The 18,195-nt window shown below is 40.9% G+C and overlaps 1 protein-coding gene across 1 annotated transcript in view; it reads right to left on the minus strand.

Moving 5' to 3' along the window:
* Positions 1 to 1,556: 1,556 nt before the first annotated feature.
* The window catches only part of pttg1ipb (PTTG1 interacting protein b), a 38,980-nt gene continuing 22,341 nt past the window's right edge, over positions 1,557 to 18,195 (minus strand). Inside the window, exons 4-8 of the mRNA XM_073046619.1 lie at positions 16,234 to 16,342; positions 11,791 to 11,899; positions 9,416 to 9,481; positions 3,318 to 3,364; positions 1,557 to 2,429 (exon numbers count right to left, since the gene is read on the minus strand). Coding sequence (XP_072902720.1) covers positions 2,383 to 2,429; positions 3,318 to 3,364; positions 9,416 to 9,481; positions 11,791 to 11,899; positions 16,234 to 16,342 — 378 coding nt within the window. The 3' untranslated portion in view covers positions 1,557 to 2,382. The remainder of the gene's footprint in view (positions 2,430 to 3,317; positions 3,365 to 9,415; positions 9,482 to 11,790; positions 11,900 to 16,233; positions 16,343 to 18,195) is intronic.

Raw genomic sequence — 18,195 nt, forward strand, 5'->3', positions numbered from 1 at the left:
GGCTTAATTTTCAAAAAAGTACAAAACTGCAAATGTTCACAAAGGATGAACAAAGCACAACTCCGTAGCACATGTGTCAATTGTAAACTGACTGGCAAAAACCTGCGACGTACCGCTGGGGCAGACGCCTGGCGCCTCAGGATCAAACAAGTGTCAAACGTGTATTGAACAGTAATGGAACAACTGCAGAACAAAAGTCCTTCTTTCCTAGTTTGACTCATTGATTTTTTTAAAAATTGAAAACAGATCAATATGAAAGAAGATAACATTCGCCAAAAGATGTGCACAAAATAATAAAATCGCTAAAAATAATTGCTAAGTTTTAGATTTATTCTCAGTAAAACATATTTCTAGCTCTAAGCTGCTTGAATTCCTGTTATAGATTTTTTTCTACAAATCAGTTTTTGGGTAATACTTTTTGCATGAGTAGGCTTACTTTTTTATTATTATCACTGGGATGCAACGTGCCACTTCCAATCATCCAATGCCCCACTTTTGGTGCATGCGCCATACGTTGGCCATCCCTGATGTATATCCTGCTGTATCCTTTGACAGCCCTCTACACTGTCTTCAACTTCAACTTTTGTTATCTGCAAACTTACCAAGTCCACATTTACATTTTCATCTGTCATCTATATGTCATAAACAAGAGAGCTCCCACAGCACCAATCACAGTGAAACACCAGTGACCTCCAACCTGAATAACATATTTCCATTACCCACTGTCTCTTAAGAGCAAGCCAATTCTGAATACAAACAGCCGAGTTACCCTGGGTCCCATGCGTCTTAACTGTTGGATCAGCCAACCATGAGAAGCTCTGTCACACAAACTCCTTAGTAAAATCCAAATGGACACTACTATGTTCATCCATCACCTTCATCTCCTTCTCTTAAAACTCAATTATGTTGGTAAAACATGACCTGTCCTGGACAAAGACATGGTTTTCCAAATACTCATATCTCTAAGAATCCTCTTCAATAAAATATAGGCATTCCTTAGTCTCGTGAGACCATGGATTTGCGCCTTGGAAGGTTTCCAGGGCGCAGGTCTGGGCAGGGTTGTATGGGAGACCGGCAGTTGTCCAAGCTGCAACCCTTCCCCTCTCCACGCCACCGATGTTGTCCAAGGGAAGGGCACTAGGACCCAAGCAGCTTGGCACCAGTGCACAGCAATGTGTTGTTAAGTGCCTTGCTCAAGGACACAACACACTGCCTCAGCTGAGGCTCGAACCAGTGACCTTCAGATCACTAGACCGATGCCTTATCCACTAGGCCACGCACCAACCCTCTTCAATAACTTTCTTATAATTGATGAGAGTTTCATCAGCTCATTATTTCCTTGATCACCTACATTACCTTCTTGAACATGTTGAAAACTACATGGAAAAATAAAGAAATGTAGTTCTTTACAGGATTAGTGTAAATGGGTGATTGCTGATCAGCAAGGCCCTAGTGGGCCAAGCTGTCCTTCCCCCTGCTGAACAACTCTGCAAGTTTCTAACATTGGGTTATACAGAGTTTCCCGTGTGCCACAATAGTTCAATTCAATTCAAAAATTCAACACTCAATGGTTTTGTTCTTTATTTTAATATTTTGGAATACAGTCCAGCAGTTAAAGATTTCTTTGCAGCTTTTTCCACACTCAATAAGCAACGTGAGTGGTCTTTGTTCTAGTAATATGCAATTGATCAGTCTACAGCGTGCAAGGCAATAGTAAAGTTACAAACATGACCACAACGAGCACAAGTGATTTTCTATTAAACTAAAAGGCACCAAGCTTCATTCCCCACTCTTTGCTGCATCCCTTTTCACAAAACTATTTGGAAACGTAGCACTTACAACTTCTTCACTCTTTGGTTTACCAGTGTTGGTATAAAAAGGGCTTCATTCAACCCATGTATATAAATCAAGTGGAGACAAGATAAAAAAGAAAGTGTCTTTAATCCAGTCTCTGTAACAAAATGGAAGAGGGAGAAGGCACAAGTTTGGCTCCTAAATTAGATAGGTATCCTGTTGGAAATTAAAAGAATTTCAAATTATATTTTGAAATACGCTGAATTGTATTAGTGAAGTCAGAAAACCAGCCACCAGTAGATTGGTCCATCGTCAAAACTCAATTCACTGTTGGTACCAATAATTGCCAGTGCAAAATACCAGTAACAGAATAAAATTTCTGCTGACAGGATTAAACAAGATCTGGCCTTGAGTTTGACAATTTAAAAGAAATCATCCCCTGGTGAATAAAAACTCTAAACTTAAGATTGATTACACTTCATCTAAACTTCCAGGAGAGGTTAGTAAGTACAGTATATAAAAGACATTGCGACATCGAAACACTTTGTTTGGAATCTTTTGGAATAGAACTGTCTGCACTTTACTGCATTAGTTGTTTTCAAATCTGGTGTAAGAATTTGGTTCATTGAAGAGACCTGAAGGAAACAAAACACAGATGTTAAAATTCACAATTTTACACTTGCATATTTAATGCACAAAACTTAATTTTTCTTACAAGCAAAACCACTTGAGTAAATCAGCTTGAGTAAGAAGGCGCTTACAAAAATTGCTCGAAGAAATACATTTTCTCTCCATTAATTGAAATAGATATTATTACAAGTCCATTTTTAAAATAGTAAAGCCTCATGAGGGAATTAGCAGTGCAAAGACAGGCATTTTCTTTTCTGTATGACTACCAATCCATCTAGTCTTCTAAATGAAAGCACAATGTGCCTTAGATACCAGGCTGTGTACTTTTCCCCCCCCCCCAAACAGCACATGGGCTCCCACTTGCACCTTAACCTCCTGCCCTTAGTCCCTTGAAATAACTTGCATTATTCAGGCCTACATGCTTTTTTCTCTTTGAAGTACTATTATTTTGCTTAATAGATAATTATGTGAACTATTCACACCAGCATGCATCAAGGTATATAGAGCAAAACACATGCAACAAGGGTCCTTCCAAATCAAAACAAAATTTAGAAACTTTGAGAATCAACAGAAAACCGAGATGAACTCTGTTTGAAAAGAATGGTCAAAATAAACATACATGGAAAATTCATCGCACTATCAGAAATGGAAATGATAAAGTTAGATAACACAACGGAGGCGGCTTGATTTTGTTGAATGTAGATGGGTGGAGACCTATGTGAAGTATTAACTCTTCTAGATGGTAAAAATAGTTGCAATTTAACAGATCTGTCTTAAAATATGCAACAAACATGGTACTGTAAGTGGCAAAAATTAATGGGGAATAACCTAATTCAGGCACAGTGGAATACTCTCAAAAGGCAAATAAAATTTTCCAAAATGCAGTTCCTCACCATATTTCTTCCTGATCTCATCATGCCGAACTTTCATTTCGCTTTTCCTGCAAGACAAAAATGAAGTTTGAAATAAGGTCAAGTGGAACTTCTCAAATAATGTACAGCAGTGACATCCCACAACCATACAGGATAAGATTTATCATTGCCACAATGCCAGTCTCATTGACCACATGAAGACCACTGCTCGTGTGGGCCACCCAAAACTGTAAAATTCAATATTCATATAATTGGGTTGAAATATTTCCAAGCAGAAGACAAGAGGTTTTTCTTGTGTTTAGCCTCAATGTAGCAGTAGAGAAGGCCAAGGTCAGATGGGTTGGTTGGCAGTGGAAAGAAAAGATAAAATGACAAGCAACAAGAAGCAGGAGGAGATGGCCGCTGCTGGCAGAGGGGAGGTACACACTGGGTGCTCTCCACCACATACTGTATCTGTCCACCTGATTTTCACCTCTCTTTGTTCTTCCCTCCCAATCCCATCCTCCAACCTGGTTCCATCTGTAGCATATGTAAGATTTGAGTAATATTGTAAATGTGTTGTTTGATTAAGCACATTAAGCAACACATTCTTTGTTTACATAATTCATTATGGGTTATATGCAGGAAGTACATGCATACGATATGTCATTACGCCACTACGTCATATGTGTGTACCTCACTGAAGTAAAACAAAGTAGCCATGTTTTCCCCAGCTCTCATGTTTTTCTTTCAATTAGTTTCTAGAGCTACAAAATATAACAGTGGTGATGAGCAGGTTTTAAAATGAACCCAAGACGACTACCTCCTTATTGATGTGCAGTATGTTTTTACTTCACAAAGGCAGAAAGATGGTCGAGTTTAAAAGGGAAAGGAAGAAAACAGATGAAATTCCTGGGTTCACAAATAGTGAGTCCCAGGTGCAAATAATAATAAATTTTTAAAAAGGTTGAAATGGCTGGCTATATCATCAAGATAGACGTGTTCGATTACACAGCAGCTAATTGGGTGATGTATACTGAGTGAATTGAGCAGTATTTACAGCAAATGAAATAGGCAATGAAAGTGATGCCAGTTTTGCACAGTGTAACAGGCGGAAAAGCATACAGTTTGCTTAGAAGTTTAACTACTCCAACCAAACCAGCTGAAATGAGCTTTGCTGATATCGTGAATGTAATGCAGGAACATTTAGAACTGAAACTATTGTTGAAAGCAGAACAAGTTAGGTTTTATAGGTGGGATCAAAACAAAGGAGATTCTAATTCAGCTTACATGGTTGAATTGAAGAGATTGTCTGAGCATTGTCAGCTCAGTAACGGGCTTAATGCCGCACTGAGAGTTAGTTTCAGGAGATCCAAGTGCAAATGCAAGGGTCAACCCAGGAACAGCACAGCTAGTGAATTGCTGGTTGTGGAGAGTGATACAAGATCAAATTCAAGACAACAACTAATCATGGAAATGTTGGATTGTCCTCTTTATCCTAGGAAAAGGAAATACCCAAAAAAATTTACAAAAGAGGACACTCCTCTTGACGTATTCTCAATAATGCAAATCAAAAGTCTCTGTAATATGGCCAAGATGACCAAAATGGAAACCAGAAAAGACTGCACACTGTCTTAGTTCTACATGGCCACCCAAAATGGCTGGAATGTGAGGATTGAGAGTTGCCATACCATCCAAGTTCAGAAATGAAGTGTTCAAAGAGCTACATGCTAGGTGTGGTGAAAATGAAAATGTGGGCTAGAAGCTTTGTCTGGTGGCTTGCAACAGATCAGCAGATTGAGCAGCTTGCCATGCATTGTCTGGGATGCCAACAAGTCCAGAAGATGCTAACAGCAGCATCTCTCCATCCTTGGGAATGACCTGCATTGCCTTGGTAGAAGGTTCATGTAGATTTTGCCAGACCATTCATGGACACAAATTTCTTGGTAGTAGTGGATGCAGCTATAAAGTGGCCAGAAGAGTTCCCAACAGCCTCCACTGTTGATGTGTTGAGAAGCCTCTTCACAAAGATTCATGAAGGTTTACGCAAGTATGTGAATCACATACATCATTACACCACCATGTCATATATGCACGCCTCAGTAAAGCAAAACACAACAGGCACATTATCCCTGGCTCCCATGTTTTACTTTCAATTAGCTTTTAGAGTTACAAACCATAACACCACTGGTCTTATCAATCCCTCTCCACCTTACTCAACCTATCACCTACAGCCTCTGTCAATAGACAATAGACAATAGGTGCAGAAGTAGACCATTCGGCCCTTCGAGCCTGCACTGCCATTTTGAGATCATGGCTGATCAATTCCTTATCAATACCCGGTTCCTGCCTTGTCCCCATATCCCTTGATTCCCCTATCCATAAGATACCTATCTAGCTCCTTCTTGAAAGCATCCAGAGAATTGGCCTCCACTGCCTTCCAAGGCAGTGCATTCCAGACCCCCACAACTCTCTGGGAGAAGAAGTTTTTCCTTAACTCTGTCCTAAATGACCTACCCCTTATTCTCAAACCATGCCCTCTGGTACTGGACTCTCCCAGCATCTGGAACATATTTCCTGCCTCTATCTTGTCCAATCCCTTAATAATCTTATATGTTTCAATCAGATCCCCTCTCAATCTCCTTAATTCCAGCGTGTACAAGCCCAATCTCTCTAACCTCTCTGCTTACGACAGTCCAGACATCCCAGGAATTAACCTCATGAATCTACGCTGCACTTCCTCTACAGCCAGGATGTCCTTCCTTAACCCTGGAGACCAAAACTGTACACAATACTCCAGGTGTGGTCTCACCAGGGCTCTGTACAAATGCAAGAGGATTTCCTTGCTCTTGTACTCAATTCCCTTTGTAATAAAGGCCAACATTCCATTAGCCTTCTTCACTGCCTGCTGCATTTGCTCATTCACCTTCAGTGACTGATGAACAAGGACTCCGAGATCTCTTTGTATTACTCCCTTACTCAACTCTATACCGTTCAGATAATAATCTGCCTTCCTGTTCTTACTCCCAAAGTGGATAACCTCACACTTATTCACATTAAACGCCATCTGCCAAGTATCTGCCCACTCACCCAGCCTATCCAAGTCACCCTGAATTCTCCTAACATCCTCATCACGTCACACTGCCACCCAGCTTAGTATCATCAGCAAATTTGCTGATGTTATTTTCTATGCCTTCATCCAAATCGTTAACGTAAATGGTAAACAGCTGTGGTCCCAATACCGAGCCCTGTGGCACCCCACTAGTCACCACCTGCCATTCCGAGAAACACCCATTCACCGCTACCCTTTGCTTTCTATCTGCCAACCAGTTTTCTATCCATGTCAATGCCTTCCCCCCGATGCCCTGAGCTTTGATTTTACCCACCAATCTTCTATGTGGGACCTTATCAAATGCCTTCTGAAAATCGAGGTACACTACATCCACTGGATCTCCCTTGTCTAACTTCCTGGTTACATCCTCAAAAAACTCCAACAGATTTGTCAAGCATGATTTACCCTTGGTAAATCCATGCTGGCTCGGCCCAATCCTATCACTGCTATCTAGATATGCTACTATTTCATCCTTAATAATGGACTCTAGCATCTTTCCCACCACCGATGTCAGGCTGACAGGTCGATAGTTCTCTGTTTTCTCCCTCCTTCCTTTCTTAAAAAGTGGGATAACATTAGCCATTCTCCAATCTTCAGGAACCGATCCTGAATCTAAGGAACATTGGAAAATGATTACCAATGCATCCGCAATTTCCAGAGCCACCTCCTTTAGTACCCTAGGGTGCAGACCATCTGGACCTGGGGATTTGTCAGCCTTCAGTCCCATCAGTCTTCTCATCACCGTTTCCTTCCGAATGTCAATCTGTTTCATTTCCTCTGTTACCCTATGTCCTTGGCCCATCCATACATCTGGGAGATTGCTTGTGTCTTCCTTAGTGAAAACAGATCTAAAGTACTCATTAAATTCTTCTGCCATTTCTCTGTTTCCCATAACAATTTCACCCAATTCATTCTTCAAGGGCCCAACATTGTTCTTACCTATCTTCTTTCTCTTCACATACCTAAAAAAGCTTTTGCTATCTTCCTTTATATTCCTGGCTAGCTTGCGTTAGTACCTCATTTTTTCTCCCCGTATTGTCTTTTTAGTTAAGTTCTGTTGTTCCTTAAAAACTTCCCAATCACCTGTCCTCCCACTCACCTTAGCTCTGTCATATTTCCTTTTTTTTTAAAATGCTATGCAGTCTCTGACTTCCTTTGTCAACCACTGAGGCCCCTTTCCCCCCTTTGAATCCTTCCTTCTCTGGGGGATGAACTGATTTTGCACCTTGTGCATTATTCCCAAGAATACCTGCCATTGCTGTTCCACTGTCTTTTCTGCTAGGCTATCCGTCCAGTCAACTTTGGCCAGCTCCTCCCTCATGGCTCCATAGCTTCCCCTGTTCATCTGCAACACTGACACCTCCGAGCTGCCCTTATCCTTCTCAAATTGCAGATAAAAGCTTATCATATTGTGATCACTACCTCCTAATGGCTCCTTTACTGCGAGATTGCTTATCAAATCCTGTTCATTACATAACACTAAATCCAGAATAGTCTTGTCCCTGGTCGGCTCTCGTACAAGCTATTCCAAGAATGCATCCCGTAGGCACTCTACAAACTCCCTATCCTGTGGTCCAGCACCAACCTGATTCTCCCAGTTCACCTGCATGTTGAAATCCCCCATAATACTGTGACATTACTTTTGCCACATGCCAATGTTAACTCCCTATTCAACTTGCACCCAATATCCATGCTACTGTTTGGTGGCCTGTAAACAACACCCATTTGGGTTCTTTTGCCCTTACTGTTCCTCAGTTCTATCCACACAGACTCTACTTCTCCTGACCCTATGTCCCCCCTTGCAAAGGACTGAATCTCATTCCTCACCAACAGGGCCACCCCACCCCCTCTGCCCACATTTCTGTCCCTACGATAGCATGTATACCCTTGTACATTCATTTCCCAGGTCTGATCTCCCTGCAGCCATGTCTCCGTTATCCCAACAACATCATAGTTACCCATTCGCACCTGGGCTTCAAGCTCATCCGCGTCATTCCTGACACTTCGTGCATTCAGATATAAAATTTTTAACCCATTTCTCCTCTCTCTGTTTGAATCGCTGCCTATTGTGCTTAACCCAGCTCCCCGAACTCCCATCGGGCTATATGCCCCTAGAATTTTGTTGTCCTTCCTACATTTACTTATTCTTGCAACACATTTAACTCCATGTTCCGTCAGACCATCCCTCTGTACACGAGTCCTCCTTATCACTTGTTCCGCCCCACCTTCCTCTACTACACACTTAACTTGTCCCAATCATCCTCTCTCCCATCTATTCATCATCCCCTCTCCATCTGGTTCCACCATCACCTACCAGACTCTATCCCACCCCTTTCACATTGCTACTAACTGGTAATCATTTTTTCCCTCCTTGCCCTGATGCAACGTCTCAACCTTAAATTAACCACATTCCAAAAATGTACAATTAGGATTATGGGCAGGCTACCATTGGCAGCGGAGACATGACACCTGCAGGCTGCCCAGCACAATCCTCACTGATTTGATTTGATGGAAGGGACGCATTTCACTGTAGGATTTGATATTTCAATGTACGTGTGACAAATAAAGCTAATCTTTAGGTAGACTATGATTCTGTAACTCCAACCATTCCTTTGCTTCCATAAATGCTGCCTGACCCAGCAAGCTCTTCTATTACTATGTTTCATATCCCAGCATCTACTGTCTTCCATCTATGTCAAAGACCAGTTTTCCATTTGAGCCAAAGACATTGAAGACTTGCAAAGTCATTTGCTTTATAAAGAATAAGCAAGAAAAGCCTTTTTGATCAAGGTAGTAACTAATCTCACGCAGACCATAAATGAAAAAGGGTATGGGGCAGGAGACACTGCCCCTGATCACAGACAGCAGCGAAACAGTGTGGCTTCTCAACATTTTCAAGAACAGACGTCTAAGCCAAAATGGATGTTATTCATGAAGACCACCTGGAAGGCAGGGAGTGGCTGGCAAAAACAGGAAAGATGCCCAAAGTCACTGGTGTAGCAACTGAAAAGTTGTCAGTTTTCCTCACCTTTCTTCTTGCCGCATTCTCCTCTGTTCCTTTTCTCTTTCCAGTTTCTGATCTGCAGCATCATTCCTGTTGGATCAAAGATATGCCTTAAAACTGAAAGCTTACTACTTGTTCTTTCAATCTGGGTACAAGTTAAAAGTGCAAGTATTTTTCGATATATTGTACCTATTACATTCTTAATATCTTCTGATGTGCCCCAGTGCACAGAAGAAATCTCCCAGAGGCAAGAGAGATATCACGGATCCATAATGAGACCAGAGGTCACTTAAGAATGAGTCAACGAAAGCAATGCACTCCTCTGTTCATAGAGATGCTCACTAGTTTTGTGTGGTGTCGTTAAAGAATTCCTTCCAATGCCTCATCTTCCATACTAAGCCATCAACTCCTGATCAATTTTGCTGGAAAGTTTAAAGCCAAAACATTTTCAGTTCCTTACACAACTGGTTTTCCTCTCCACACCACCTCAACCCTTCCCCCTCAGCCCCAGCCAATCCTTCCTCTTATCCTAACCCAGCAAGCCCTAAAGCTTAAGCACGAGGTCAACATCATTAATCTTATCTGCAAGTCCAAAACATGAAGGTCGTTCACCAGTGGTGTGCCTCAGGGATCTATTCTGGGACGCCTACTCTTCGTGATTTTTATAAATGACCTGGATGAAGAAGTGGAGGGATGGGTTAGTAAATTTTCTGATGACTCAAAGGTTCAAGGTATTGTGGATAGCGTGGAGAGCTGTCAGAGGTTACAGCGAGACATTGATAGGATGCAAAAATGAACTGAGAAGCGGCAGATGGAGTTCAACCCAGATAAGTGTGAAGTGGTTCATTTTGGTAGGTCAAATATCATGACAGGATATAGTATTAATGGTAAGGCTCTTGGCAGTGTGGAGGATCAGAGGGATCTTGAAGTCCGAGTCCATAGGACACTCAAAGCTGCTGCGCAAGTTGACTCTGTGGTTAAGAAGGCATATGGTGTATTGGCCTTCATCAATCGTGGGATTGAGTTTAGGAGCCAAGAGGTAATGTTGCAATTATAGAGGACCCTGTTCAGACTCACTTGGAGTACTGTGCTCAGTTCTGGTCGCCTCACTATAGGAAGGATGTGGAAGCCATAGAAAAGGTGCAAAGGATATTTACAAGGATGTTGCCTGGATCGGGGAGCATGCCTTATGAGAATAGGTTGAGTGAACTCGGCCTTTTTTCCTTGGAGCAACGGAGGATGAGAGGTGACCTGATAGAGGTGTAAATGATGATGAGAGGCATTGATCTTGAGGATAATCAGAAACTTTTTCCCAGGGCTGAAATGGCTAATGCGAGAGGGCACAGTTTAAAGGTACTTGGAAGAAGGCACAGAGGAGATGTCAGGGGCAAGTTTTTCTTACGCAGAGAGTGGTGAGTGCGTGAAATGGGCAGCCAGCGACAGTGGTGGAGGTGGTTACGATAGGGTCTTTTAAGAGACTCCTGGACAGGTATATGGAGCTCATTAAAATAGAGGGCTATGGGTAACCCTAAGTAATTTCTTAGGTAAGGACATGTTTGGCACAACTTTGTGGGCCAAAGGGCCTGTATTGTGCTGTAGGTTTTTTATGTTTCTATGAGACTTGCACCAGTGTTCAATTTGTCATCAATTGTGAAATAATGGAGATGCACATCTTCAAATCAGTCATGAACCAACCTTATTCAGACAAATTTCTGAGTTTCTTGAACTGAGTGTTCAGCATTCAAATTTGAAAGTTCACCTCGGCTAAGCAAGCAGTTTCACCAGCTGAAATAAAGTCACTCTACAGCACCGGAATACAGCAGAATACATGGGCTAACTTCCATAATTGGAGCAACCTAAAGAAGAATCACAGACTTTTCATACAGAAATAGACCATTCAGTTCAATATCCATTCTACTCTACACAAATTCTTCACATCCTCTAACACACACACATATTCTTTATTAGGTGCCAAATGTTTCAGTGATTTGCACTCTTAATCAAATTTTTGTGATAACAAATTCCACATTCAGACTACGCTGGAAAAAGCAATCACTCCAAACTTTAGAGGCTAGTTTATGGTTCAATTTATGCCTCCTACTCTTAATTCTTTCAGTTTATTTAAGCACCCTAATTAGATAAACCTCATCCTCTTTCATGAGAGCGCCAGTTTGTTCAGCCTTCACCTAGGCATAATATTTTAAATTTAAATTATTTGACTACTATTTTCTTTTGTATTAGACCAGACAGAACAAAATGCAATCTCCCGAACCAACCTTCCTTCTTGAATGGAAACATTATAATTCATGTTCCATAACTCATTGAGAAGCTGACTGGGGGACAAAGGAAAAGACTGTCAGCACTGTCCCACACTTTTATATATAAGTCCAAAGACTCACCGGCTGCTCTTCTGCTTCCTGCAGCAGCAACAGCAACAGCAGATACATATGGACAAGATGATAATTCCCCCAACTACTGACATGGCAATGATCAATGCTTCGAAGTTCACTGTAAAAGAAGAGAGAAATTCGGTTTTATTTCTTCAATAGAATTAGCCACGTATACTTAGTGACCACTTTATTAGGTACACCAGCTCATGGAAGCAAATATCTAATTAGCCAATCATGTAGCAGCAATGCATAAACGCATGCAGACATGGTCAAGAGGTTCAGACCAAACATCAGAATGAAGAAGAAATGTAATGGGGGAAATGGAGAAGCATAGTTACCTCAAGGGAAAATCTTGCCTGATAAAGTTATTGAAATTCTTTGAAGAAATAATAAGCAGGATAGACAAAGGAGAATCGGTTGATGTAGTGTACTTGGATTTTCAGAAGGCCTTTGACAAGTTGCCACACGAGGCTACTTAACAAGCTATGAGCCTATGGAATTACAAGAAAGAATCTAGCATGGATAAAGCAGTGGCTGATTGGCAAGAGGCAAAGAGAGTCTTTTCTGGTTGGCTGACGGTGACTAATGGTGTTTCACAGGGCTCTGTGTTGGGACTTGTACTTTTTACATTATATGTCAATAATTTGGATATTGGAATTGTTGACTTTGTTGCAAAGTTTGCAGACTATATGAAGATGGGTAGAGGGGCAGGTAGTTTTGAGGAAATAGGGCAGCTACATAAGGATGTAGATAGATTAGAAGAATGGACAAAGAAGTGGCAGATATAATAGTGTTGGGAAGTGTATGGCCATGAACTTTGGTAGATAAAATGAAAGAGCTGATAATTTTCTAAATGGAGAGAAAATACAAAAACGTGAGGCACAAAGGGACGTGGGAGCCCTTGTGCAGGATTCCCCAAAGGTTAAGTTGCACTTTGAGTCTGTGGTGAGAAAGGCAAAAACAATGTTAGCTTTCATTTCAAGTGGACTAAAATATAAAAGCAAGGATGAAATGTTGAGATATTATAAAGCACTGGTGAGGCCTCACTTGGAACATTGTGAGCAGTTTTAGGCCCCTAATCTTATAAAGGATGTGCTGAAACTGAAGAAGGTTCAAAGGAGGCTCACAAAAATGATTCCAAAATTAAACAGCTTGTCATATGAAGAATTCTTGATGGTCTTCATGCAGTCTCCCTATTTCCTGAAAACTACTTCCCCCCCCCCCCCCCCATTGGAATTCAGAAGAATGAGGGGTGACCTCATTGAAACCTATTGAATGGTGAAAGGCCTTGATATAGTGGATGTGGAGAAGATGTTTCCTGTGGTCGGAGAGTCTAAGATCAAAGGATCCAGCCTCAAAATAGAGGGACGTTCTTTTAGAACGGAGATGAGGAGTAATTTCTTTAGCCAGAGAGTGGTGGCTCTCAGGAATTCATTGTCACAGGCAGCTGTAGAGTCCAGGTCTTTATGTATATTTAAGGCAGAGGTCGATAAATTCTTGACCAACCAGGGCATGAAGGGATGCCGGTGGGAGGAGGGGGGAGGCAGGAGATTACGGCTGAGGGGAAAAATGGATCAGCCATGATGAAATGGCGGAGCTGACTTGATGGGCCAAATGGCCTAATTCTGTTTCAATATCTTATGGTCCATGTGATTTTGACTGTGGAAGGATTGTTGGTGCCAGATGGGGTGGTTTAAGTATCTCAGAAACTGCTGACCTGGGATTTTGACACACCCTCTGGAGTTTACAGAGAATGGGGCAATAAACAAAAAAAAACATCCAGTGAGCAGTAGTTCTGTAAGGGGAAAAAAAACTGTTAATGAGAGAGGTCAGGGAAGAATAGACATAGGAAAAACATCTCTGAACGCAGAGCACTTCATACCTTGAAGTGGATTGGCTATAGTAGGAGAAGACCACGAACGTATATTCTGTAGTCACTTTATTAGGCACAGGAGGTATGTAATAAAAGGCTACTTTGTGTATACACCATCTATTCCTTAAGACTGTTCTGTCACTCAACAAACAGTACCATGGCTGATTTGTAACTTAATACTTCTGGTCAAAATTTACAAATACCATCTGCAGAGAATTGTGTAGACTTTTATTCTAACTTTATTCTTGAAAGGTTTCCAATACAGCAGAGATAAGATGGATATAAATAAACTGTTCTATCAAGCTAATCAGTTTCTAAATTCAGGGAACAAGCTTAAGGTAAATAATATTTGACCTTTAAACCCTGAAAAGAAGACAGCAGCAAACAAACTCACTATGATTGCCTCACAATGTAGATCCCAATCTACACTATATATCAAAAACCCAGGTACATGTTAGCGATGAAAGGAGTGGTACTTCCAATAGAGGCAATGACTCAGAGCATCCACCCACATGTCCATCAAACAACTTGCTGGCACCAGGGTTCCGCTTGAATACATTTGGCAATACTCCGATCACAAATTCTCAGGAATGAATCAGCAAATGACAGGGTTGGATGAGAAGTTATAGGACTCTTCATTTCGTGTCATGAAAGATTAGCTTCATGCCCCTGATTTTCAGCAGGTTAGAGAAAATGGATTTGCATTATTGCTGGATTCCAAGTCAAGTCCAACTGGGATGGGCAAGATAAGGCCTCTCCTCAACTTCTACCAACCTTGCTGATATCACTGGTCTGTGTTTTCGAATTTTCACAAGCCACATTCTTGCCGTCAGCTAGAAACTCCCCTCAACTAATGTTCTCTCCTACAGAAAAAGTTTAATGCTGAAACATAATTCAAACATTCCACAATCAAAACCTTATTCCTAATAGACAAATATTCTATGCAGTTCTCTAAAGAACACAAGAACATAAGGAATAGGAGCAGCAGTCGGCCATCTGGCCCGTCGAGCCTGCTCTGCCATTCAGTAAGATCATGGCTGATCTGCCATGGACTCATCTCCAACTACCTGCCTTTCCCCCATAACCCTTAAAACCCCTACTATGCAAAAAAAAGCTTCTTTTTGATCTTTATCAGAATCCTTTTTTTAGCTACACTTTCTAGGTGTATGCCTACCAATGCATTTAATAACTATTTCAATGTATTGTTCACCTTCATTCCCTGCTGGTTCAGGTCCTACGTGCATCAGGTTGCAAACTCTTTGTGGTCACCTTCATCAGGTGACCAGCTAGCCTCCAATATTAAATCCCAAAACATTACACATTTACCTTTTGTAGTATTCATCACAAATGAGACACATTAGCTAGAGCAAAAAATGAGTTTGAATTAATGTGAATAGTCAATCTCCAACACTGTCTTAACATAGAGAGGGTGACCACATTCTAATAGAATCTCTGTTGATCATGAAAATATACACAAAGGTCAATTCAGAGACATTCTATACATATACTACGGACAACTTCTGCCAAATGGGACTAGTAAAAAAAAAATAAATTGATGGCCAGCATAGTTAAGACAGGCCTGTTTTTGTATCCTATGACGCAGAGCCAGGTAAGCTCTTTGCGACATTAAAAAACCCATCTTGTCTCAATCAAATATTAATAACAATGCACTGCAAATTGAGTTATCAGGCAATTTAAAAACCTTGATTTGTTTTCTGCATTAATATGTACAAGGCTGCACTAATGAGCATGACATTATAGATTACCTTGAGGCTACAATCCAATATTGGAGTACTGCTCTAGAGACTAAAGTTCAATTTGAAATAAGCAGATGATACAAATAACAGATGCCACAAAACTGCAAGGCTGCTATAAATGCTCTTTATATAGTTCACTCTTAATTCATCATCATTTGTCCACATTCTCCCTTGCCAAATCATTAACTCCACTCCTCTGTCCTGGAAAATCTGCACACCAGCTCATAACCCTGCTGGCTTATATTTAAACCTGAATCAAATAATTTGTAGACATATCATCGCTAAGTCAGAGAACCGCCACCTCCCAGGCATTATCCAATTCCATCCATGCAGCATCTCTTCTGCCATTTAAACCATGCTCTTATGGCAATGGTTTGAACAATTCCAGTCAACTGCTATATATGCTTTATGAATTCTGATGCTGAAACACAACAGTCAGCTGTTAGTGTACTTGCTGATCTACAGTATGCTATACAATGCTGCAGTTTTAAAAGCAAAGTCCCTTTCAAATCATTTTTCTCTTTATCATTGCCTTCTCCTGTCTTTAGCATCTGGAATTTAATTGCTCCATAACTGGCAGCTGCATCTTCAATTAAGTCCCTAAAGTGCAAGAACTCTCACTGTACCCCCCCCCCCCCCCCACTTTTCACAAAGCCTACCTCTCTACCAAGATTTGATCAACTTCTTGCCTTCCAATGTGGCCTCCCTGTTGTGGGGCATTCTATAAATAAAAATTTAGGGAAGGAACCCCACTTCATGGGTAATAATGCTCCTCTATTAACAAGATTAACAAGTAAAATAAAGCAACTTAAGGCTACTTACCCCAGCAGACTCCCCATCGCGCATCAGACAATGGACATACATCTTTCGGTGGCAGGATCTTCCTCACTGGGTAGTCAATACATCTCTTGTTGGAATTGCACCATAAACACTGTGGAACAGAAGCAAACTAGTTAAATGGACCACATCTATATTGATCTGATTTTTACTTGCAGGAAACACTTCAGTAAATTTCTTTTGCAAACCCACAAATTCAGAACTAAAAGGGTTGTCAACGGACTGAAAAAAACATTGAGCAGTGTGTTAATGTCCACTTCATTCACTTTGGCTGTTATGCATTCAATAGAAAATACAGAAACTATTTCAAGCTTACAGTGGAATTGATGGAATTCAGATTTGTATTTTTCTAGAAAAGTTAGAGTGATAGATTGTCAGATTAGGTAGGTTAAAAGTTTGGAACAACACCGTGGGTGAAGGAGCCTGTACTATGTTTTTAAGCTGACCAGACAAATGGAACCAAAAATGTGATAGGTAATTTAATTAAAATAGAAATCAGATCTGCATTATTCAGCTTTTTGCCAATTATTTTGCAGGGCTATGCTTAGAGTACTGCAAATAGTTCTGGCCTCCACTAGACAAAAGTGATAAAAAGACTGAAGGTAGAACAAAGACCCAAGGGCTTTATGGATAGAATAAGACAGGACTTTATTTTTCTCCTCCAGTTAAAGTGTACAGTGATGAAATAAAGTCCCTTTTAATAATATGTAGCGTTATCAAACAGTGAAGGAACTTCCACTCGCGGGATTGTCTGAAATCGGAGACTTGGTTGAACAAGGGACTAATTATTTTATCATTTTTATTGAGGTACAGTGTGCTGTAGGCCCTTCCGGCCTTTTGAGCCACACTACACAGCAATCCCCCAATTTAATCCTAGCCTAATCATTGGGCAATTTAAAATGACCAATTAACCTACCAGCTGGTACGTCTTTGGATTGTGGGAGGAAACCTGCACGGTAACGGGGGAAAATGTACAAACTTCTTACAGACAGCAGTGTTCACTAATAAACCCAGGAGAAAATTTCCCTATCCAGAGAATGACAAGAATGTAAAATTTGCTAAAGTGGAGAGTGGCTGGGACAATAAGCTTCGTTGCAGATACCAAGGAGAAAACGATGAGGACATCAAACCTCTGGAGCAGTGGTTCCCAAACTTTTTTGGGTTACCACCCCTTGGCTTCCAGACAATCTCCCTGCTCCCTTTCTGACCATTACATAAAAACTATTAAAAAAATTTTATTTACAATGCACAGTGAAAGAAATTAGGAACTGCAAATTCAAATCAGTGACAAATAATAACAAAAAATATTTAAATCTATTTAAAGCTACAAATAAAATCTCAGAACCAGATTTATTATCACCGGCATGTTTGTTAACTTAGCAGCAGCAGGTCAATGCAATACACAATATTGAAGAAAAAATAAATAAGTAAATCAATTACAGTATATGTATATTGAATAGATTAAAAATTGCACAAAAACAGAAATAATACATATTTTTAAAAATCAGTTAGTGCTCACGGGTTCAACGTCCGTTTATGAATTGGATGGCAGAGGGGAAAAAGCTGTTCTTGAATCACTGTGTGTGTGCCTTCAGGCTTCTGTACCTCCTACCTGATGGTAAGTGAGAAAAGGGCATGCCCTGGGTGCTGAGGTCCTTAATAATGGACGCTGCCTTTCTTAGACACTGATCCTTGAAGATGTCCTGGGTACTTTGAAGGCTAGTACCCAAGATGGAGCCGACTAAATTTACAACCTTCTGCAGCTTCTTTCGGTCCTGTGCAGTAGCCCCCCACCACCACCACAACCGCCCCCCCCCCCACACCAGACAATGATGCAGCCTGTCAGAATACTCTCCATGATACATCTGTGGAGGTTTTTAAGTGCTTTTGTTGACATACCAAATCTCTTCAAACTCCTAATGAAGTATAGTCGCTGTCTTGCCTTCT

This window comes from Hemitrygon akajei, chromosome 5, assembly GCF_048418815.1.
Source record: "Hemitrygon akajei chromosome 5, sHemAka1.3, whole genome shotgun sequence".
NCBI classification, from domain to species: Eukaryota; Metazoa; Chordata; class Chondrichthyes; order Myliobatiformes; family Dasyatidae; genus Hemitrygon; species Hemitrygon akajei.